General features: G+C 37.7%; 1 protein-coding gene across 10 annotated transcripts; it reads right to left on the bottom strand.

The window, feature by feature from the left end:
* Positions 1-9,470: 9,470 nt before the first annotated feature.
* zgc:162472 (transcription factor TFIIIB component B'' homolog) lies at positions 9,471-24,754 on the bottom strand. 10 transcript variants are annotated; one of them, XM_025062242.1, is made up of 30 exons: positions 24,166-24,754; positions 22,863-23,065; positions 22,190-22,781; positions 21,930-22,033; positions 21,658-21,723; positions 21,142-21,312; positions 20,909-21,042; positions 20,704-20,798; positions 20,566-20,620; positions 20,275-20,409; positions 19,936-20,172; positions 19,737-19,800; positions 19,395-19,584; positions 18,596-18,705; positions 17,629-17,998; positions 17,327-17,461; positions 16,962-16,998; positions 16,765-16,878; positions 16,508-16,666; positions 13,639-16,273; positions 12,845-12,990; positions 12,541-12,764; positions 12,075-12,135; positions 11,821-11,968; positions 11,675-11,726; positions 11,522-11,555; positions 11,328-11,441; positions 10,979-11,201; positions 10,294-10,519; positions 9,471-10,189 (listed from the first exon to the last, which is right to left on the bottom strand). In XM_025062242.1, the coding sequence occupies exons 2-30, from the start codon at positions 23,057-23,059 to the stop codon at positions 10,103-10,105; spliced, it is 6,915 nt and encodes a 2,304-aa protein (XP_024918010.1). In that variant the 5' UTR covers positions 23,060-23,065; positions 24,166-24,754; the 3' UTR covers positions 9,471-10,102. The 10 variants fall into 10 exon arrangements, with proteins under 10 accessions (XP_024918010.1, XP_008323940.1, XP_016894410.1 ...); XM_008325718.3 differs by having other exon boundaries at positions 13,639-16,666; XM_017038921.2 differs by having other exon boundaries at positions 11,328-11,438; positions 13,639-16,666.
* Positions 24,755-24,855: the final 101 nt, after the last annotated feature.

Below are 24,855 nucleotides of genomic sequence, written 5' to 3'. Positions count from 1 at the left end.
GTTGTTGTTTAATAACAAATGACTTAGGGCATGAGAAGAATGGTGTTATACAACAACAACAAGGCAATGTTGCGCAATTTCAACAGTGTTGCCTTACCATTGTTCTCAGTGCAGCGGACAAGAATGACTGGCATATTATTCTCAGTGGCATGAATGTCTGAGTATTATGACATGCTAAAGACATGTAGATAAAAATAAACCAATTGAGACACAGATATATACAGAATATATATATAGAAACACAGATATTTACAGAATAAAATATACATAATATATATAAATATATATATATTTATATATATATATTAATATATATATATATAAATATATATATTTATATATATATATTAATATATATATATAAATATATATATTTATATATATATATATATAAATATATATATTTATATATATATATATAAATATATATATATATAAATATATATATATATAAATATATATATTTATATATATATATTAATATATACAGATATGCAGATATCAACAAAGCAGCCATATAAATAGTATTTTACACGTGGAGATCACGTCAGTGTTAAGAAGCATGTAAGTCGATACAGATAGGATGATAAAAAGATAATTCTTTATCTTCTAGGACACAATGTTGTGAAAAAGAATTACAGTGAGTGTGTTTTTTATAATATGCACATGTGTAGTGACACACCCTTTGAGAATGAAACAAGGGTGTGTTTATTTACTGACAGTTACTGACAGACATGCAAAGTATCTACTGTCTCTTTCTTTTGACTCACGCTCAGACTATTTGTGGTGAGATGTCTTAAGTTGACTTGATTTGTCCCATGATGTTAAAAGAACAATAGAGTAAATTCAAGGCCTTCTTATAAATCCCATACAAGGATGTGGAATTAGCTAAGCAGACGTTTTCAATTAAGTGTTTTTAACACAGATTAACACCAATCATCTGCTTGTCTCTTAGTTGACACTGTTAGCTTAACAACAGGGAAATGGCAGAGGCGCACTTCAATCCAAAACAGCTTTTGGACTTGAGGAAATTTTGATACATGTTACAGAGCATATAGCTACGAATAATATTGCATTTTAGCAATAAAAGTGTAGCAAACGATTGAGGCTAATGTTGTTGTGTTAACAGAAAGTTAACTCAACACAAACACAAGCTTTTTCATCCTCCCGTTGTCCTTTGGGTGAAGGTGACCTGGGCTCTCATAATATGCCACCGAGATAACTGCTCAAAATGACGACTGTCATATACAACAACAAATTTACTACCCACCCATGTACATGCACACGCACACCTATACCCAAAGGACAATGGGAGGGTTAACTGAGTGCCTCAGAACTGAAACAGTAGTTGTTGCGTTCAGTTGTGGCTGAGATCCAAACACATGATTTGAATCATTTTGACAGGATGATTGAATGTCAGGCAAATAAAAACTATTGTAGAGACCAATAGGTGCAAAATGAATGATGCCTGAGTAAAGTAACCTAACACTTTTGTCCTAATGACACGATTGATTAATGGGAAAACAAGTGTTGAAAGACCTGATGCTAACATACAAAACAATTTCCAAGATAAAAAATGACACAGTTGGTTCTTTACATCTGCCAAATATATACATAATTATATAAAACAACCTCACTCTTGTACATTGCAGAGAAAAAGGCTTAGTCTTAGCCTGCTACAAAATCCAAACATCGGTACCTTCCCATGTATGCAGATTATTTTTTCGGCCAAAAGATACTATCGCAACTGCTGATCTCTAAAACAAACAGGGGATTTCTGATCACAGAACACTTACGTAGCGGTAGGCAACCAAGCCAGTCATGTTGCCTGGATAGAGAAGATCAGGAGTTGTTTGTTGAGACCAACATTATTAGATAATGAGTAAATTAGAAATACAGCTGTACAGTAGTATATGTCAAACTCTGTTTACTAGAAAGTAGGAGCAACTGTTTTCAATTTAATCACACTACGGGTGGAGTTCAGATCTAATTGTGCGGCATAACTCAATTTCCGCTGTATTTCCGTAAGTCAGAACTCACATATTGCACATTAGTACCTTTGTCACTCAACTACGCTAACATAGTGGTAACATGTTAGCGCATGTTCTAGGACATAAAAACATCAACAAGAGGCACCTGGGAGCCATTTTTCCCAGAAAAACAACACAAACAAAACAAAGCAAACGCAGCGCAATCCAATGTATGGCGTACAGCCGACAAATGTAAAAAAAAACTGTCTTCCGTGACAATGTATTGGTCCTCTAGGGCTGCTAACTAGTTTGCAAGTTATAATACTTTTAGTTAGAATGATAGAAGAAAGCTTTCTTAATTAATTTATGGGAGACGTGACCATGAAATGCAGTAGATGAAGGACGTGATAAACAAAGGACCCCTGAAATGGTGTAAAGACGCTGCTCACTTTCTGTTCAAGTTTCATTTTGTTCATATTCTTTTTTAGGATTGTTAGTAATTATTCTAACCTTAGTTTTATTCATATATCGTCTAATCTGAAGACAGGTTTAAATCTTGGCGTTTAATACAGAACAATTTGTTTCCCTTTGTCTTAAGCCTTTAGCCTTCTATTACACAGAAGGACATCAAACTGGCTGTAAGTTTTTTCCTGCTTGGTGTCCTCACTGTCACCTATACAAGGCATAGCTTTAATTACATGGAATACTTTAGGTTTGCTATTATTTTTTATTTTTCAAAATACTTTATTAGCTGATAGTCAGGTAATCAGTGCATCGTTAAAATGAGGATCTGAGAAAGAGGTATGTAGCAAACTTTTAATATCACCGATCGGGTTGTTATACCAAATATATCTAAGTACAAACACTGACGCTCAAAATATGGTGTTTCTGACATTTTTATAGTGAACACAGTAATGTGATGAAGCTGGCTTTTGCTGCAATACCTTAACTTTGCCTTTAATTAAAAGCATCTTCCACACTGTCACAAAGTCTTGTGCTGCATGTCAGTTTAGGTCAGGTTATAAATGCTCTGCTGCAATTCAATGCTTGACTTGAGAACACAATGAACAGTGACAGATTATCATCTTAACACCTTGTTGCTTTATGTCCAGAACCATCTGTCAAAAGGAGAAAACAATGAGAAGAATGAAATGAAAAGAAGAACAAATTAGCACGTCAACCTTCTGCACTCATGTGTCACACCGTGCATTCTTAAATGGGGAATTCTGCTGCTATTAATAAAACAACAACAGAAGACTAATCCTTGTCATTGTTAGCCAGGTTGCTTGATGAGTATAATAGATACCCATCACTGAATACCCTTAAAAAGTTCCTTTGTGATTACCAATGTCTTACGTTGCAATAGTGTAAAATTAGCGACTCACAGGATCAACACAAAACTTATAAATATATTATATGTTTGTGAACTGAGCAGCATGTACAATAGCTATAATTGAGGTAAAATGTCTAAATAATAAATTACATGACTCCATTGGACATGCGTGTTAATGTGAATATAAGAAATATTGCAGTCCAGGGATATATGAAAGGAATATACGTATATGTGTGTGTGTGTATCTATCTATATATACAGATATACACAAATGTAAATCTGCGTAGTACATGATTATATATTGCAAGAATTGAAACATATTGTGCCAAACAGCCAAATATATGTTTGTTTAAAACCTGAGTAATACAAATTGTTCAAATATGACTTGGTGAATAATATATAATAATAATAATTATAATAATAATAAAATATCCTCATTAATGTTCAATAATGGTCAAGTACACCTTTATTTTGTGATTTACAAATAATGTCTATTGACTTGGATCGCAAATGTTTGTGACTTTTAAAACATGGGTCTCAATTTAACATTTTATATGGAGGTAGATCTTGTTATCTTGGTCATTTGAATAGTAGATTACAATAGTGTGGGCATCTCTACTGTAGTCCTTCATGCTATGTGTAACATCTAAGGCCTAATAATCACTTGTGTCCCTAATCTCATGAAAAGGCTACTGGGCTAATGTAGCGCTGTTAAGCTGTCAGCTACTACCACAGAGAGGAATGTGACAAACTGACTTATACAGACATTTACTGCGTCAGAAGATCCTTTGTGCTGAAATGACGTTAGGCCTAGTTATTTTTGTCTTACTCATCAAACTGTCAGTCCTTTAAGCAAAGTTGGCTCCATTGTAAAACTTGGCATTAATAATGTGGTAGAGATACAGTCATCAACAGGAGCAGTTTTATCATTTCTGCCATTGAACAAATAAAGGTCAACCTGCTGGGTGTGTTCACCATCGCGGGTCATACACCACAGCATGACGAAGCAACAAACACATGGAGAATCACAGTGACCATATACGCATTGGATATTTTAATAATTAATCATGATTAGTTGACATAAATCAATACCACTATTCCAATATTAATATGATTATCATTGTATAACAGTTAAACAGTAAAACTATATATATGTATGTATATGTACTGTACATACATAGTTTAATTGTTCCACTATGGTACAAATAATTGAATGACAATATAGACATATCAGATCTGTCTAATTACGTTAATACATTTGCAATATTTATCAGATTCAAATTTTAATGGCACCATATATCCGTTGCTCTAATGCACAGTCAATATGCAAATAATTATTTATTATTACACTGCAGAAGCTTAATATGTCATCTCAATGCCCAGGATGCATTTGGGGCAGATTCTGAGAAATGCATTTGGGACTTTGGGACCAGTGGGACCAGTAATTGTCATATTGTAGGACTCACAATCACCAGGTGTCTCATCTGATGTGATGAGACACACCTGATTTGCTGATGAGTGTTCCCTTCCAACTCTAATCTACCTCCAAAACCACATGGCCAACAACCTCACGTTGCATAAAACGCCTTGCATTGGCTCAGCAAATAATCAAATATAATTATTCCAAATAAGTTATAATTGGAAAGGTAACTAATTACATTGCACATTATCAAAGAGTGTAACAGTGTTATTAATGCCATTTATATTAGACATTATATATGTACAGTATACAGTATATATATACATACAGTATATATATTTTTATACACACACACACACATATATATATATATAGACTGCAGACTTAAAAAAAATTATTTAGATGTAATGGGTGAAAACTGTCTGTGACAAAGGAATGGTTCTGACTGCTTCATTGGTGTAGTACAATAGCTTGACAAAAAAAAAAAAACATGTAGGTGGTGTGTCCTCTGTCACTCAAAAATAGAGATAACATAATAATTGTTTATAATCCGGATCTCACTGATCATAACCACTAATACTTTATTATCAGGACACATATATCACTAGAACAGGGTCCTGTTCTGTATGTATACTTCATTAAATGCAGAGCCACATCAATATTAATACCAAACAAGCTGGCATTAAACCAAAATGAGAGCTTTGCAGAATGGTGACACATGAGTAGTTACAAGCATTGCAAAGGTGGAGTTTTTATTTTGAAGGGTACAATTATTTTAATTAAGGTTGACACCAAGGTGGAAATCTCCTCGCTCATGATCTATGTTTAACCAGTCGAAAACAACTCTTCACATAAGGTTATACATAGAAACTTTTTGATTGATATCCATTCAACAAAGTTTTCTTTGGAAGATCGTGCCACACAAGTACTCTATAGTGTTACAAAGAAAATACACAAGTCATGCTGCTTGTCCTCTTGTGCAGGGAAATGTACTTCTGCCCTGACCACATCTTGTTGAAAAATAAACAAGAGATGTGCAAGGTGGTTCAGCTTTGGATTCAAATTCTGTATGTTCTTCAAAATAAATCAGATTTATAAAAAATAATGATGAAGATAATGATAATAATTGCTTTCAGGATGTAGGTGAATTAGATTCCAATCCTCACAGACTATTATTAAAAGCAGTTTCTGCATCAATGGTAGAAGGAAGTGTGAAGGCTATTATAATATTTTATTTGTTTCTTTCTACTTGACCTGATATCAATTGAGTACACAACCATCTGCAACTTACATTCCAGTAACTCAATCACATCATCATTCCAATTGCTCCTCCTCATACCAGCAAGTGGAAGAAAAGCCCAAAGCTCCATAACTACACCTCGTCAACAACTACTTATTGTGATAGTTCCTGTTTATGTGCACCTACTGCGCATTTTCTCTTGAAAATTCCTTGTTAAATAAAATGGATCTGCTTTGTTGGAGAATCGACTTCATGTTTTTAATTGTTTAGAGTGTTTTGGTTTTTTTTTTTACTGATACTGTTTTACCTGTGTTTGTATCATTTACCCTTTACTACTGCAACTTGGCCTGGTCGCCCCTGATAATACACCCGACTAACCTAGTTGAATACTGTAAAGTTAAAATAGACAGTAAGTTTCTAATTTTCTTCAACATTTGTACAGTACGTACAAAAAGCAAGGTGTTGTTCTGCACCAAATGTCATTCTCATAACAAGTAATTCTGAAAATGGACTGCTTAGCCGTCTAAAGTGTAGCTCGCCCCCATCTTACCACTGTTGGGATTGGCTCCAACATAAGTCTTCCGAGTCCCTCCACATGAGTGCTATATAAAGTTGTAAAAATTTAAACAGTATAGGTAAGAGCTAAATATTATTATAGGCACACTGATCCCTTTGATGGACAATGGGCGGGGTGAAAAACAACTAGTAAAATAAAGGGATTAATAAAGATTCTATCTATCTATCTATCTATCTATCTATCTATCTATCTATCTATCTATCTATATATCTATCTATCTATCTATCTATCTAGATACTACACTGTGTATAAATGTAATATAGCATGTCATTGTCACGACTGAATGATATTATGTTAGCCAACCAATTTTCTTTTGTTCTTGACATTTTGTAATGTGAGTCAACCAGGGAAGAGCTGCTGTTGTGGTACTCTCCATGTCAACGTCTCCTGCCTATGTCCTTGCCTACTTGTCTTTTCCAGATGCAACAAGCCAAGTTTTTTCTGAGATAGTTAGAATTTTCCTGTGTCTTCATTCATTATCTAGTAAGAATTTTTTGAAAAGAAGCTTATGTCAAAAAAGAAGAAAATGATAATTAGAAGTTAAAAGATTTCTAACAGGAAGTTCACAGCAGTATCAAATAACACCAAAAACAACACATGTTAAAGTGTGTGTTTGAGGGGCCAAAAGGGGGCTGGGGGGGTTGAGTCAACATGTGTCAGGAAACTTAGAAAGATAAACTTCCGTATGAAAACAAAGAGGACAATGAAATGAAAAAAGAAATCAAAAGTCACTATGTATGCAAATACTTACATACATATTAGCCTACACCCATTTATACTTCAAATATGTTTATAAATATATACATAAATAGACCAAGTAATTTTTGTAAATATATGCCCATGTATACATACAAACACATACATTTCTACATATATAAATATGTATGTATATGTATACATGCAAACATATTTGCAGAAAAATAGTAAGCAGATGATGGTTGGTCTTCTGCCACATAATCATGAGTTACTGTACAAAGAAATTGCATGAGGCTGGAAAGATATTTTGTACGACAGCAGAGATGAATGACTATAAATCATGTGTCAACCACACACATTGTTCTTTACACATAACCAAACCAACTTTAAACTTTGTTCAACCTACAGAAGTTTTCTGACAGCCACAGTTGTTTCATAAAAATATGATGGATAGAAGGAGCAATACAAATCACTGAAATGTTTTTTATGGAGTGGATGGAGGGGACAAGACCAGACCGCTGTTCGCCAACTTTGGTAAAAAGAAAAGCACTTGAGACATGCGTGCATCTTTTAGCCAGGATATTGAGGGCGTAGAGAACCATGCATGCCTGGGAGTGCACTCATAACAAAGACTGAAGTGGAAGGTCAACAGAAGCAGAAGAATTATACTAGATATTTACACAGTGGTGGTTTCCTCATTAATGGAATACCTGAAACAGCCTTTTTACTACGCCCTGTACACACAGTTAGGAATCCAAAGCAGTTAACTAGAGGGCAACTGTCTTAGTTTCTTGAAGACATTTTACTTCTCATCCAAGATAATTCTTCACTTCTGGACTGAACCAGAACTGAAGAATCCTCAAAGCACTGAGGTCTGGGACAAACAGACTCAGGGTCAGCTTTTAAAACCAGACAATAGCACTGATGACAATGTGTACACCTGACCAAAAATTACAATTAACTACTATGAACAATTAATACACACAGCTGCAACTTACAAACTGTATAGGTTTTGATAAACTGACGTAACTGACCATGTACTAGATTACTTACACTCTGTATAGGTTTTGATAAACTGACCATGTACTAGATTACTTACACACCATGTAGCTTTAATTATACCCTACAAATGTACAAACATATATACTGTATAATTACTTGATTTACTCATATGATTTATACAACACAGATTTCCCTATATACTATTTTATTCTTTATATCATGTCCAAAAGAGGCAACTGGACTGGTAGGTTTTGAAAAACCTACCAGTCCAGTCACATCCATGTTGTACTGCTTTATATAAGATGGATGACATAAATCACTGAGAACTCGGACAGATATCTTTATATCCTGCGTGGTATTTTATAAATAATTGGTAGGTAAACATTTTTATCCGGACTGCACAAACGTCTCTCCCTCTGCATCAGTCATGTGAGTAACAAAAATAGAATATAGGGTTTACAAATCACTTACCGGAAAGGGCATTAGCCATTAGCCATTTCACCTAACGTGCAGATGACACTTGTCTGGTATCTTTTATCTTATAAGACCTGTAAAAAATATATTCACACAAGGTTAAGTAATATAAAATTAAAACCGGCACATGAGAAAACACCTTATGTACCTAACTTTATAAAATCATAATTATTAAACAGCTTAACGACGAGTAACGCCTGGTTTGGGAAAATGTAACATCACCTGACCTCTAGTGGCTAATGGCGGGAAATGAATATTCACGAACAACGGTTGGACAACAACGCTATGTAGTTTTTTCTTTAATTATTTTATTTTTCATTTATTGAACATGTAAACTGACCTGTCCTCTGCACCTCACAGGACAAGATGGTGGCTCATCTTCTGGACCAGGCTGACGTCAAAGTCGCTGCAGGTAAGGAGGCTACTGGAAGATTCCATTGGACGTTTGGAAACAGAAACTCGCCCAGTAATGTTGCCAAGTGGAGATATTCACTTGTGGACTGACTGAGTCAGCTCGAGCCCTTTTACTGTAAAGGTGTGATGCGGATTTGGCGCCCCCTACCGTCCCACTGTAATTGTGTGTGTTTTAAGTTTGATTGACTACACCTGCCAAGGTATGACACCAACTATTAAGATAGAAAAGATGACTTTCATACATTACAAAATATCGAAAAACATTTAATTAAATTAATTTAACTAGAATAAGTCGATTCAAGCATTTTGTCATTTAGCATCCAGCACAAAAACCCATTAGTTGAGGTAAAACATTTTTATTATATCTAAAATAAATTCAACAAAATTGTTTCTGAAGGAATATTGAATGGAAATAAATGGGGGCATTGTATGAATTACACGATAGACAGGATGCCTTAACCACAACTATTCACACTATTCTTCAAGTTCAACATCATACAATACATATGATGTATAGATATTTATACATATTAACAAAATGTACAACGTGATCAAGTAATTTATCAAATATAAACAAAAATGTTTCAGATATATAGATATCACAACGACACAAAAAGACTTAAATTAGGAGAAGACTGAATGTGCTAACATGATGTCAACTCAGAAGAAGCTCATTCGCAATTGCACATTATTTACATTGACCTGCCTTGTTCAATAACAAATCACCTCGAATTGAATTGTTTCAAGTGGGCTGCAGCCTTTCTAAAGCAGTGCAAAAAAATGATCACACAAAATTTACATGCTGAATATGTACGGTGCTCGAGGTGCTTGTTAAAGAGGGAGGGTGTATAATACACATTCACACTTCCTTGGAGTACAAAATATAAAACCTATATAAATTAATCTTTACATAAATGGTTCTACACATAAGGAGCTCGGCCTCGGCCGGTACCCTCCCTGCTGCACCTCTAATGGCTCAGTCTTCTTCCACTGGAGTGAAAATGTCGCTGAAGAAGTACTCAGACACGGTGGTGGACTCCTCCTCAATGTGCTCTGGACACGACTGCAACAAAGGAAAGGATAAGATGAGATGAGATGAGATGAGGTGGAAAGTTCTCTAGTTTGTATGGACAAATCAACAGTGAGTCATGAAGCCTCTCCATTCACCTGTTTGTTTATGAGTACGTCTGAGCACAGTTGACTGTGTTCAGTGGTCTGTTGAACAGACTCTTCTAAAGATGAAGTAGTGAGAGTTGTTGAGGTTTCCCCTGGCTGCTTGGTCACATGGCTACAGGAAGCAACAGTTTGTGACGTTGAAGCCACGGGGATGGAGGTGGATTGTTCAGTTTTGACCTTAGAAATGCTGGATGTTGCTCGGCCAGGGAGAGGATCACTGGTCGTAAGATGGATAGGGAAAAATAAAATGCCAGTTATTTATCAGAGTAAAGAACAGACAGTATTTGAAATCAATAATATTATGTATTTATTCAGCACCTACATGTGGTTTTCAGTTCATTTTGTATAGCTCTGTGAAGACATGGCCTCGGTCTGAGCATATTTTTATGAAAAACACTAATTTTGGCTGTTTGGTTTATTTAGCGATAAAACGTGCTGTAGTCCAGCCTGGCTTTGCCTGATACGGGCAGACAGACAGACTTGTACTGCAGTATTATAAAGATGGTCATACTAGTGGTACTTGGAAAGACAAACATTGGTGGCGATTGTTTGTAGAGTAAAATAATGGTGAACAAGTAACTAAAATTAACTTAAATACAAGTATTTGATATATATATTTAAAAAAAATTCATAAAAGCCTAAGGTGTCATTTGTCATTTTAATTGCCATTCGTTACCCATTAGTACTTTTCCTTGTCTTCATATTTTCGGTCTTAATTTCTGCTTCTGAAACATCATCTCCAGGACCACTCCCTGGACGGTCCAGCTCAGCTCTATTGTCTACTGAGACTTGCGGCTGCATGGAAAACTGTGGAAGGTCAGAGTCTTGGTTGATGTCGACTCTCAAAGTCCTGCTGCCACGTGTCCTGGTAGTGTCAGGCTTGACCTGGAGCTTGGCTGCTTAAAAAAAAAAAAAACATAAAGTGAGAAATTAGTAAATTAGAAATTAGAAAGTATTAAAAATCCATGTCATGTTGGTGTAAGAAAATTTAAAAAATCAACACAGAGGAGGAATATTTTTTAGACCTCTTCTTGGAGGCCTCGGCGATCTCTGCTTTGTCTCCGTTTTGGAAGAAAATTCAGCTATATTCATATTATCTTCAGTTTCCGGTGATGTGGATGGCTGCACTGTTGAACCTTCTGTTCCAAAACATGATACAATTAGGACTTTTTTCAAATGTTAGGTATCAGTATAATTGTAAAAAAAACTGTCAATGTACCCTGTGTGTTTAGGGGATTTTCCTTGATAACATCCTGGTGTAGAATGAAAAATAAAACTTGAGTTTAGCCAAGGTATTTTACAAACGTGTGGTTCTTTGTAACTTGACCAACCGTGTCAGCGACTCTGCAGCGTTAACATGGGTGTGGCTTACCTCTAAGGGAGATTCCTCAACAGGAACCGCTACAGGCTGTCCAGAATCTCTGCTGATGGAAGAAGTAAACAAATCACCTTAAAATATAACCATATTATCTGCTAATTAAATGTCTGGATGTTTGGCTCATGCAGAACTGCAAAAACCTCTGTTGCTGCGTAAATGTATCTCCGACATAATGGTGAGTCTCCACGGTGGTGTCCATCATCTCTGCCGATGAGCTGACTGGAATCTCAGTGAGGGAGAGGATGAAAAACGGCTCGTCTGGATCTGAAGGCAACTGCTCTGTAGTCACTGAAAGGGGAATAAAAAAAACTTAACTCCTGCTGTGGTGTCAACACAGTCTCCACCAGAGTCATTCATCTGATGTAAAATAACAGCTACTGCGGGTTTTACTTACAGGCTGGAAACACGGTGGAGCACTGAGGAGTTCTCTCCACTAAAGTCACTGTTGGTGTGATCTATAGATTGAGGAAGAAGAGACGGTGTTTTAGTTGATTATATCGTCTAACATCTCGGGCTCCAAAGTTACTTAAGTGTTTTTTAAACATGTATTTTCATGTACGTCATTAAACTACACATGTGATCTACACATGTATCCATAACACTACCGGTTAAAAAACTAAATAAATGTCAAAAAACATCTTTCAGGTATGACTATTTGAATGAACTATTGGTCCTGATACCGGCATCAGCATTGTGTAAATAATGAGGACCAAAATAAGGCCTGTGGAACCCATGCAAATGGCAGAGATGACTATTGTAATACAGGAAACTACAGTCTGTATTTGTTTGTCTACAAAATAAAATAGTATTATAATATTTCACCAAGACAGAGAGTGCTGTTAAATGTTAAATGTTCTCACCTGGGAAATGTCAACTTCTTGTGTTTCACATCCCAGAAAAGTTACATCAACAGATGGGTCATGTTCATTTTGCTGACCATCAGTTTCTGTCAAGCGGACCAACATGGAGTCACCGTCAAGAGGGAGGCACGCTGCACTGGAAGATGGAATATTCTCCTTCACTGATTCTTGGATATTAGGTTGTACTTCAGGCACAGGTCTGTGGACTGACACTGCACCAGTATCTGTGTGGATGAAACACATCAGTAACAGGAATCCTACAGATTTGCTAAGAATTGTTGAAAACATGTTTGAATACAAGTACCTTTGACATCCTGTGTGGTTCTCTGGTTCTGAGGTTGCAAAGACCTACTGCGTCCAAGGTTGGGCGTGGGTTTCATCAGTCTCCCTCTGCGTGTTTGTGGGGCTTTACTTGTAGGTTTTGAAGAGCAGTGAAGCTCTGACTGACTGCTGTCAGTAAAAAGAAAAATATTTTAATGCTTTTGGTAAAATGACCTAAAAGAATTTTACATCAATGGAAACTAGGGCTGGTGAACTATTAAACATTTTTAATCTGAATAATCTGAGCTGTGCATTAATCACAATGTCAGTTAATCACAATTAATCATGAATAATTAAGGGAAAAAAGATGCAAATGTATTTATTAAAAATTTAGCATCGTAGAGTTGTTGAATTTTAGTCAATACGATGCCTCGAGAGTTGCTTTCAAAGTCAGTCAGCTTTTCAGACGTAGACTTACTACTACTACTTTACTGCCCTGCGCTCAGTGCGGCTGGACACATCTGGACGATCTGATTCCTAAACCCAAACACTCAACTTCACTTTGCGTGACATGCCGTAAACAGAGACACTATTGCCCCAGCAACAGCAGCCTTCAGTATGGCAAAGGAGAAAAGAATGTATTGGACAGGCATCGGTATCAACAGATACTCCAAGTTGCAGTATCGGTATCAGACATGAAAAAGTTGGGGGGGGGGGCAGTGGAATTCTATGATAAACAGTGTATGTCATTCTGCCCGTGCCTCAAAATGCTTTAAAATCTTAATTCAGAATTAATGCATTTTTTAAGAAAGCCCAATCAGAAACAAAATAACTCACCTTTGGGAAGATGGGCCTACTTCCTCTTTGTCTTGTATGGAGGAGGCATGAGGTTCTTTGGAGGAGAGAAAACCTAAAGCTGTCGTTGAATCATCTGCTGGTGGTGTCCTGGAGCAGCCAGCTTCCACCTTGATATTGTTGGATATTTCACCGTCTGTTGAACCTCTTTCTCGTGATGAGACTTCACTGACCTTATGTTCAGTAACTGACTTTTTCAGGATGTCAGCAATAAATGGTGTTGCTATGGAAATGCCACTGGAGGATGTGTTCATATCACCTGTGCTGTCAAGTCTCTCGTTGGCCTCTGTAATTGCAGATTCTCCAGTGCTGCCTTCAACTGACGGACTGTTCGCACCTTTTATCTGTGTATTCTTGTCCGTGCGTTCCACTTGTATCTGAGGAATGCCAACAGGCTGTTCATCTGAGGTGTCAGTGCTGTTTCTTTGCCGCTGTGTGGTCGATATGCGTCTGGGAGAGGACACCAAATTAGGTTTGACCTTGGGAAAGTACCTTCTTCTTTGAGGGACACTTGCCTTAGGACTATCAGTGGTGCTTTCAAGTCCAAGCTCAGATTTAGGTTTCACAGTCAGTAATGTTGGTTTGTCAGAGGTGGACAGTTCCACTGACTGAACGGAAGCAGAAGCACTGTCAGTGTCAGCACCTTCACTTTGTTTTTCTGGAAGAATGACGACGTCCTGGGTAGAATCTGTCATTCGATGTTTAGAGCAGGTGGGTTTTGACTGAGTTACATCTTGGAGGGCGTCACTCTCTTCCATTTGACTGACAGTTGCAACTTCTGCATCAAGATTGCGAAGTTTCTCTTGGATAGGAGGTACATTTTCTCCTCTATTGGATCGTGCAGAGGCAGTGTCAAATGTCACTTTGTTATTGCTGCTCTCAGATGTGGCATCACGACATTTGGCCTTTTCACTGGCTGTTTCTGTGTTTCTGCGGCTGTGTTCAAACAAAACATCCGACAGGCTGTGGTTTTCTGATTGATAGTGACCTAGAGGTGACCCAACAGCACACGTCCGTCCAACAATCTTCTCGTCTGCCCTTTCCAGCTCTGCAGTTGACGGTTGTTCATTTGTAAGAGTGGAGCCTACATCCAATGATGGAATCGAAACTGAAAGCGAACCTGAGCCCAGACTTGTTTCATTTTCAGAAGAAGTCAGGATTTCTCCTTGTTCACTTACAGATGCTGGATTTGATTCAATTTCTACTACGTCTTTGGCTTTTTTAGGTGAGAGTTTGGAAGGTCTCGATGTCTGTGGTATGTTAACTTTAGGCTTAACTTTCTGCGATCGTCTTCTAGACGTGCAGGGAGATGTAACTTTGTTCTCTTCTTTCTGACCAACATGTGGCTCAGCCTCCCCACAGCTTTTTACTTCTTCTGCTTGTGAACCAGTTTTATCAGAGTCAAATTTCATTTGAGCCTCACTTCTGTCAACAGCTACAGTCACACGATGTTCACTGCTCTCCTGGAGAGGAATCAACTCTTGTCCAGCCTGTAACTTTGTCATTGCCAATGACCTGTCTACTTCCTCAGTTGGAGACAGATTATTAGCGGGTGGTAAATTTGAGGTTGAAATTACTGATTGATTTGACTTTTTAGGAGATGATAAAATTGGTGCGGCTATCGAGTCGTTTTCTTCAGAGTCTTTTTTGGTTTGAAGTTTAGACCTTGAGGTCTGGGGTATTCTTGGTTGGACCCTTGGGAATCGACTCCTTCTGGATGATACGGCTGATTTGACCTCACTTTCTACCTGCTGAGTGACAGGTGATTCTTTTTGTGTCACAGCATGTTCACTGATCTCTTGGACAAGGCCCAGGTCCTGATCAGCCGTTGAGACCAATCCCAACAGAGAACAACTGCCAGATGTTTCGCTGTGACTTAACCCTTTGTCATCTGTGGTTGCCAATGTTGACCCCACGTCTTGGTTTGTAAGTTGAGGATGACTTTTTGACTCACTCTGTCCTAGAAAAGACATAGCATCCACTGATGTTTCACATTGAACTTGCTCGTCTCCCATACATGACAATTCTGTGGTGGCTTCACAGGGGGAGTTTGGTGACGTTACGACAGCAGAAAGACTAGTGCTTTGACTCGTTTTATTGACAGAAGAGTCGCTTTCGTCTCGCTCTTCAACGACTGGAGTTCTTGATCGAGTGGTTCCTAATGTCCCTGGTATGTTTGGTACAGGTTTGACCTTCTGTGACCTTGATCTTCTGAGCTGGCCACCAGGGGAAAGCTCAGCCTCATCTCCTTCTTTCTTGGAGAAGGACAAATCACATGATGCAGGATGTTCACTCGTGTTTTGCCCAGTTGGTAACACTGTTACAAGTGAATCGGACTCCACCAAGTTACCATGACTCTCTGACTCATCCTGAGTGGGTTCTCTCTTCTCCAGAACTGCAGATGACAAGCATGCATCACTGATATTGGGTTCAAATGGAATATCAGGCAGGGTTTGTTCTTCTGAGACACTCAGACGAGTCGTTGGCAAAACATGATACATTTGCTCAACAAGCTCATTATTTGTCATTTTTGACTCTTTGTTTGCGGACGGATTCTTCGGTGGTGAAACAGTAGATTTTGTATCAGATGACGGGGCAAACACTGAAGGTGAATCTGTGATTTCAGAGACTTCTTCATGAGATGACAATGTCTCACTGGGTGGACAGTGGACAGGTCGCGTGTTGCTATCTTCTTTATGCTCTGTCGGCTCTGATATGTTGTCTGGTTGTGATTGGGGCTGTGCAGTCATTGAAACCACTGCTAAATTAGGTTTAGGTTTCAATTTAGGTAGTACCTTTCTGGGTTGTGGGGAATGTTTTTCTGACTCCTCTGGGCTTGGGTCTATTTGTGAGCTACAGTCTGTATCATCAACTGTTTTTGAGACACCACATAGCTGATTGCTGGGCTCTGGTGTTTGTGAGACTCCATCACTCGAATTCACTGCTGTTTCACTGCTCTCCTCCAAGTCAATGTGTGGCCGAGGCTTTCTGGAACACTCTGGTAGTTCGTCTGCAAGAACAAAAGAAAATCACGTTAATTTAAAATATATTAAAATAAATTAAATCAAATGTGAGTACAGGCAATTTTTCAGCATCAGTTTTTTTTACCTGTTACATCATCTTGTGCAGCTGATTGGTTCTCTGCTGTCTGAGGGAGATGCATCATGTTGCTAATAGTCAACAGTGTTTGAGCAGCTTCATTGTAGCCTTCATCTTCACACACTGAAACAAAAACTGCATACTTTAACTACAATCTTAAAAACCAAAAAAATAATCGGTGTTATTTACTGTGAATTACTTCGTACCCTCTGTCTGTTCTGAAGAAAGGTAGTCTATTACATCCTGTAAAAAAAACGTAAAGTCATACTTAAAGATTCTCAAAGAAGCCTCAAAGATTAAAACAACCATCTGAATTTTATTTAAAATGTAAAACTGCTAACGTAATTATTCACTCAGATTTCTAATGTTATTGCTTTGTTAGTGTCTTTTATTGTATTATGTAATTCAGAGTTCAATTAAAACATGCTCCTTTAGCAAATTATGTAAAAATATTTACAAGTGAAACAAAAAAAAATACAGGATTAATGTTGAAAAAGTCAGAACTTAAGAAGAAGAGTGACTTTTATCACTTCAATTTTACTGGTACTCATTTTAGACATTGGAAACTTACAACTAGCAGGTCCAACTGATGTTCACATGGTTCAGCTGTGCCTGTCTGATTTTGTGCCTTATCCCAAGAGACATCATGGCACAGTGCATCTTGGGAAATGCCCAACACATCGGGCATATTAGCCAAGATATCAAGCTAAGAATTGGATGAGGAATCAGAGTCGATTGTGTGAAAATGAGAGTGTAAATCCATGCATAAACCAAATAAAAGCAAAAAAAACATGTTTACTTAGTAGATTATGAAAAAAAAAGCAAAATAAAACACTGGAAGCTGGGTGCTAATGCAAAACAACAACATTTTACCTCCTCCATAGTTTCTTCAACTTCTGCGATCACCGGTGGTGGGGAACGTAGGCTGGCAGGCACAAAGACACAGGCAGTGCCGTCCTCAGAGTCCACTTCTCTCTCTGGCTCCTCATGATCTTCCAGCTGCGTTTCCTCCTCATCGTCACTGTATTGCAACTGGGAAGCTCGAAGTGTGACTAGTTTGGGCTTTTTGGACTCCTGGGCAGACTGTTGTTTCGATGTTCGCCCTCTTTTGGTTGAACATTTGGGTTTAGACTTCAGGTTAGACGCAGCTGTGTCCACTGATGAGGCAGCGGGGGCATCGGAGTGTTCAGCCTCTTTAGCAGAGTACGTTAGAGGCTTGGTGGGCTTAGGCATTCTTCCATACCTTGACACCAAAATACACCACACATACTTATGAAAATCTTGACTAAAACAATACAATTTTGATTCTGATTTAACACACTGTTGCTCCAGATTAATGGCAATTAATTAAAATAATCGTGATAATATGAAATTAATTCCTAAAAATGAAAAGAAAATTCTGTTTATCCCTAAAGCAAAAAGACAAATAACAACACGAAGATGTATGTATTTTATCTGGGTTTTTTTTTTAGTGACTAAATCCAAATAAATGGAATTATTATTATAGAAAACTGTCAAGACAAATATGCAACAGAACAACTCAGAAGGACCTTCTACAAACATTGGTGTATTTTATTCATTACTGTGCATCTTGATGGAGGTTTGAAGAACCAATAAACTTTGGTGAAGCTTCCACAAACATTAAGATGGGATTTTAAGATCTTATTGCTTTTGTGAACCAAGAACAATTTAACTAGCGTAAAATTGACTACACATGTATCAACTGGGATAAGACAAATGTGTCCAATATTAAAATCAGAAATATTTTGCATTAAACAAGTTAATTCTGACAGCCTTAGTGACTTCAAATGCTGGTATTGGAGTGTGAGATATGTCGTACCTTGTGGGTCTCGGAGGTTGAACAGTGGCATACTCTTCTTCAGAGGAAACGTCAGCCTCAGCTGACTGCTCCAGACCGGCTTGTTTTACAGGCGATGACTCCTTGTTTACCTACGGATAGTTTACAAAAAATATGTCATCAGCAATTACTTTAACGCATTTCTCCTGGTAGCACTTGCTGAATACTGTACATTGGGACACCTCCAGTGTGACCCCATTAACAGCACAAATGTCTTTGGTACGGATGTAACAATGAATAATGAATAAGTTAAAAATCGATACAAATGCGTGACAATGAATAAATCTGCACCAAGGCGTAAGTAGTGGGCTGTTTTATCCCAAAAAGTCAGTGGTCAAAAGTACAGTACCATGACACTACACACTTTTGTACAGTAGGTGGCAGTACGTACCTGAAAAACATTACTTGTGACCTGCTATTATATAAATCAAGACTGTTTAAGGTTCCATCATAGCGGAAGTGGCATTTAAATATTTAGAACGTGGGAAGAACTTCCACCACCAACAGTATTTTTGTAAAAAAAAAACAAAAACATATGTACATAATTATAAAAAATCATAATCGTCTGGAGCTCGTTTTGTGACAAAATTGTCTTGTGAACGAAACAGTGTGAACCTTATTTTCTCATGAGTTAAGTGAGACAAAAAAAAGAAAAAAAAGAAGACGAGTTGAGACAAAGAAAGGGAGAAAGAAGAGTCAACATTCACTCATCTATTCTTTTATGCCAGTAACCCAAAGATTTAGTGACTTATCAAAAAAAATAAAAAGTGTAAATATTGACCTGGTCTGAGGCGCCGTCACACACATTTTCATTTTCTTCATCTGCCATGCTTTCTTCAGGTCTTGTTGATGGCAGCGGAGGCTTCTTACCCCATTTTCTGCCCAGGGGCAGCAGAGGTTTTGCCACTCTCATTCTGGAGAGCTCAACCGGTTTAACTGGTGTGTCCTTGGTGGGAGTCACATCGTCAGACCTTTCAGAGCCAGTAAAAACAGGAGACAAAAATATGGTAGGATATTTTGGCTTGAGATTATATATTAGAGATTATATATATAGATATATATACATATCATTCTCAGGCCAAAAAAGTTTGGGAACCACTGCTGTGTGTGATTATTTCCTTACGTCTCTGTGCTTGTGTGGTTCTCAGGAAGTGCAGCTTCAGTGTGTTCAGGTATGCTGGTCTCACCTGAAGCAAAAGCAAAATTAACTTAATGTACTACATGCTTTTACTAATAGTTGGTCTGCAGGAGCAGTAAATGTAGAGCAAACAACACACCCTCTGGTGTTCTACATGACAACAGTACTAAGTCAGCGCACACACCCTTTGCAGCTCTTTTCTTTTTGTTATTGTTTGGTTCTTCATTTAAATCATCCTGTTCAGTCTTCCTTTTCTGTTGTCTCTTGGGCTTCGAGAATGAAGTTTCGTCTTCATTAGCGAGGTTGTCGTTTTCTTTCTCTCCTCCTTCCTCCTCATCCTCCAAATCAAGCACTTCATCGTCGTCTTCATTTTCATCTTCTTCCTCTATATCAGTCAGTTTCTTAGACTTCTTCTTCTTCCCTGTGGACAGACACACAGGAAACAGGAATAAAAATGTATTTGGTTTGGACAATGACTGTGATAAAGAAATACAGATACTGAAATACAGGGTGAATTACTTACCCTTTTCTCTTCTTTGGCTCTTTTTGGGAGCATTCTTCTGAGTGATTGCTCTGAGTTTCTTTTTGTTTTTCTGAAACTCCAAAATCTTTTCCAGCAGTTTGGAAAAGTACTCTATGTCCAGCTTACGCTTGTCTCCTACAAAATAATTGTCAGCTGTGATTCTTTGTCAGTAAATACTGCACGAGAACTTATTTAGTTACAAAAGCAATTTCTAGTAAAATTATAATGTTTTATTCTTTGTACTGATTCATTTTTTAAGCACCATCAACAACAACATCCTAACAAACTCACTGAATGCTTTGTCGATCCTCCAGCAATTCTCTCGCTCCTCTTTTTTGAATTTGTTCTGAAAATGTTATAGATTTTTCATTTACAGCAAATTTTTCGATTTATTTCTTATTTTCTGTTGAACTCTGTTAAATCACTGACCTTAATCTCTGTGCGACTTCTCAGAGGAAAAAGTTGACAAATCATAGAAAAGTCCGTTCCCACCATACTAATAGCCAAGTAGAACATGTCTGTCTCTGGTAAAGAAAAAAACAGGCAAGAAAAAATAATAATAATAAGACCAGACAGAAGTTATATGAAACATAAGAAATGTCTTTTTTTTTCAAAACTTGAATTTCATAGTAACCTTCAGCAGACCAGGGTTTTGCCATCTTCAATGTTCTGAAACTGGAGTATGTTGTTGTTGACCCGCGCTCAAAGATGGGATCACGATCCTGTGTCGTGTTTGGTCCTTTTGTTCTCTGGACTTCCACTGTCAAACTGAGACACAGGTTAAAAGTCCATGAACATTCAGAGAGACAATCTCACTGCAGAACTAGGACAAATGTGTTCACAATTATGGCACAGTTACCAACTGACCTCTCTTCATCAATGATCAGTGATCCATCTTCTGCAACTTTAACCTGGGGAACCATGATCGAATCTTCCTGCTCTTCATCTTCCACCTCCTCTACATCCCCATCCTCATCCTCCACAGTTGGGTTTGCATCGTTTTGGGGGGCTTGAGGTTCCTGTGCACTCTCTAGGGGTCTGCAGAAATACAACGTAGGCATGAGGCAGAAGAAAAAGTTTGGATTTAAACAACACTGGCATCAAAAAATGCTTAAAGCTCAGAAGTTTGAGAACGTTTTGCAAATATTTCCACTAGTTTAAAAAAATAAAAAATTGTATTTAATATACATCTTAAGTATGTGTTAGTCATTCATATTTATGTTTATTTTCTTGAAAGCGTGCCCGGATTTTGTACTCACACGTCGACTTCCAATGCTCGTTTCGACATTTGCAATTTTTATTTAGTATTAATAAAGTAAGTATTTCAAACTATTTGAATATTCCTACTCATTCAACCTTTAGACAGAGATGAAATCATCTTACTCTTCTCTTCCTGGTGAGGATGGAACCACTGTTTCGTTCTCAGGAGCCATATCGGTAATACTCGATCTAAAAAGTGCAAATTGCAACTAGATTAGGGAAGAAACCAAGACACCCTACATGAAACAATTAGGATGAGGACAAAAGAAGACGTTGCATTTAAAGGGTGCTGATATGTAGAGTTAACAGCGAAGTCATATTTCTAAAATCAGCTTTTTAAAATAGGGTTAATAAAAGTGAAAATAGGTGAAAATATGCTACAGAGAGACACTTACTTCATGGGGTTGGACATTGGAAGGTAATGGATGAGGTCTCTCATGGTCATTTTTGCTGGATCCAAAGAGTATTCCTTTCCACGACACTTAGATTTCCTGAGTTTCTGAAACACAATAAGGATTCGAGACATAAATGATCATAAAAGATCAAATGCATATTTTTGCACAAACCTGAGACACTTTTATTTTTTATATTTTTGCACAAACCTGAGACACTTTGAAAGTCAAGGTAATGGTCTTATACGAGAAGCTGAACCAACCCTTTCCTTGTGCTTTTCCTCTCTGAGCAGTTCTCTTAACTTCTGGGCCTTTGCTAGCCTCTGTAAGTCGGATGGATCATTGAGGAGTTTACTCAAAGACGAAGCTGATGCTGAGATAGACAGTCCACTCTTAGATGAGACCAAAGTCTTGGCCTTCTCTGATATTTCATCAGTTTCTTTGTCTGGTAGAGAGGGCTGGGCTTTAACCGGAGGTCTAGAGGAAATGTCCGTAACTTGGCTCTCTAATTGTTTGCCAGTTTTTTGTAGTGATGCCTCAGGACCTGCTACAGCTGGTAGTTCTGAAGATCCAGGTGTGGTATCACTTTGTACTTTGAGCTGCGTGCTTTCTTCTGAAGGTCGTTGTGGGGACTGAAGTTCTTGAGACTCATTCTGATCGGATGTGCTTGGCTTATCGAGGTCTGAGCTCGGTACTTCAGCAGGGGTTTCCAAGACCGGTTTGATGGGGGATTTTGGTGTCCGACTCTGGGTGGAGGGGCGACCTGGGGCCACCTTGGGCTTCACAGAAAACCGCTTTCTTCTCTGAAGTGCCGCTGAGGAGCTAGTGCTATCCACATTTTGGTCATTGACTTCCCTGTTCATAAGAGAGAACAAATGCTATCATTGAACAAAATACACAGTTGAAGTTTGGTTAGTTATGACATCTGTGAATTACCCTGAGGCTGCAGGTGTTGACTGAGTCACAGCAGATGGGATTTCTGTTACTGCACTGGTTTTGCTGCTGTCACTGGCAGTCGTGGTAGTGGTCTCAGTGGCCTCCTGGTTCGTTGGCGGGGCTTCCTGGGGTGCTGCTGCAGCTCTGCTCTTGCCAGTGACTTTGGGCTGAACACTAAATCTTGAACGGCGAAACATTTTGGCCTAAAAAAAGAAGGGAAGTATTCTGTATTATCACATGAGACTGTACTCGAAAACATAATTTTTGATTATATATATATATATATATATATATATGAATAATTGCTTAAGCAATGATTCAATGTATTATCTGCGCATGATCACTAATGGCCAATTGAAGAATTATGTATTTGATTGTTTTAGTTAATATAATCATCAGCCAATTGATTGATTTGATTGTTTTAGTTAATATAATCATCTAAATGACAGGAAGGAAAGTGAACTCCTTGTCATTGTGACATTGTGACACACCACTGCACACAACCAAATCATCACCTCTGCATTTAACCCATCACGAAAGTGAACAGTGGGCATGATTTGGGTGTTGTTGTTATATTCATTTAATTTTGTAACCATATTATGTATAAACAATGGTTGGATATATACTAATGTTGAACCGTGGTATTACTATATAATATGTGTGACCAAATTGTCATCACATCCCCATTGAGAAGTGTTTAAAAGAAAAAGATGTTATTGCAGTTGAGATGATAAAGAAAGGTCAAATGGTCAAAATGTAACTAAATGCAAACAGCCACGTAGGCAAATGGAAGAAGAAGAAAAAAATCAATTTGATCAGGTATGGAAAGTCAGAAAAAATATATGACAACGGTGAACCAAGCTAACGTAACCGATATTTATAGTACGTCGACAGGCGAACAATAATGTATAATTTCTTATCACACATCACCAGTTTAATACTGTGCGGCGTAAATACAAAGTAGAATTATTCATGGGAAATTACAAATGATGCATTCAATGTGCTGTGTTGTTTTGCATGCCTCAGCTGTTGGTCCTGCTGACAGGAGCAGTAACGTCAACCGCTGTCCACACATGGAAAAGGCACCTGGAAGCCTTACCCAACTTCAAAAGACCAAAATAATATTTTAAAGAGTACAAGCAATCTAAGAAAACAATTAGAAAACACGTCTGTGCAGAAACTCGACTGACAGGAGTTGAGTCTTAGTCATAGTTGGACGTTTCCTGTGATGCTACGAACCGGTAGCAGCCATATTTGTTCTATTAACGCCTGTATAATGCTAATATTGTGTACAACAACATACCTGTCATAAAAGTGCTCCTTCAATGGCAAAAACTAGTTTTTATATTCGACGAATAGCGGCACATAGCAAACTCCATGCACGCATTCAGGCGCCATATTGTTTTTTATGACGCTTTACGGTTATCTGTGCAAAGGCTTGTGGGAAGTGTAGTGGCTTTTGGACATGGCTCTGGATGAGGTAAGAACTACTCTTCAGCCAGCAACAGACCAGCTATGTGATTCTGACAGCCGAGCATGGAAATGACTGATTAACAGCAGGACTAGAGGTTACGTTATTATTGTCAACAAATATTCGAATAATGAGGGAAAATCTCCGTTGTGTTAAAAAAGTAAAGTAAAACCAACATGGCTCCACAGAGTTTAGTTTGTGCAAGTAGGAGCCAAAAATTGCTAAAAATTCAATCTAAATACTAAAAAATTAAGTCAAATGCAGGTTACACTTAAAGGTTTTACAATTACCAAATCAAACAAACCAAGAACGTGTGCTGTTAATTAGGCATAAAATGTTCATCCATTTCAAAAGCTCTATACATTGTGTTAAATCCTAATACTTTGAGTTTGTTGTCAGTGTCCATTTATAAATTAAATCTAACAAGAAGAAAAGTTCTCTAGTGAAAACTCATTTTCTTTTTCTGTTAAAAGGTTTTAAAATGAGTTCTTCCTAAACTAAATGTACAATATGAGAGGCAGT

This window comes from Cynoglossus semilaevis, chromosome 14 (genome assembly GCF_000523025.1).
Source record: "Cynoglossus semilaevis isolate Cse_v1.0 chromosome 14, Cse_v1.0, whole genome shotgun sequence".
In the NCBI taxonomy this organism is placed as follows: domain Eukaryota; kingdom Metazoa; phylum Chordata; class Actinopteri; order Pleuronectiformes; family Cynoglossidae; genus Cynoglossus; species Cynoglossus semilaevis.
This window is presented reverse-complemented; position numbering and strand designations above follow the sequence as displayed.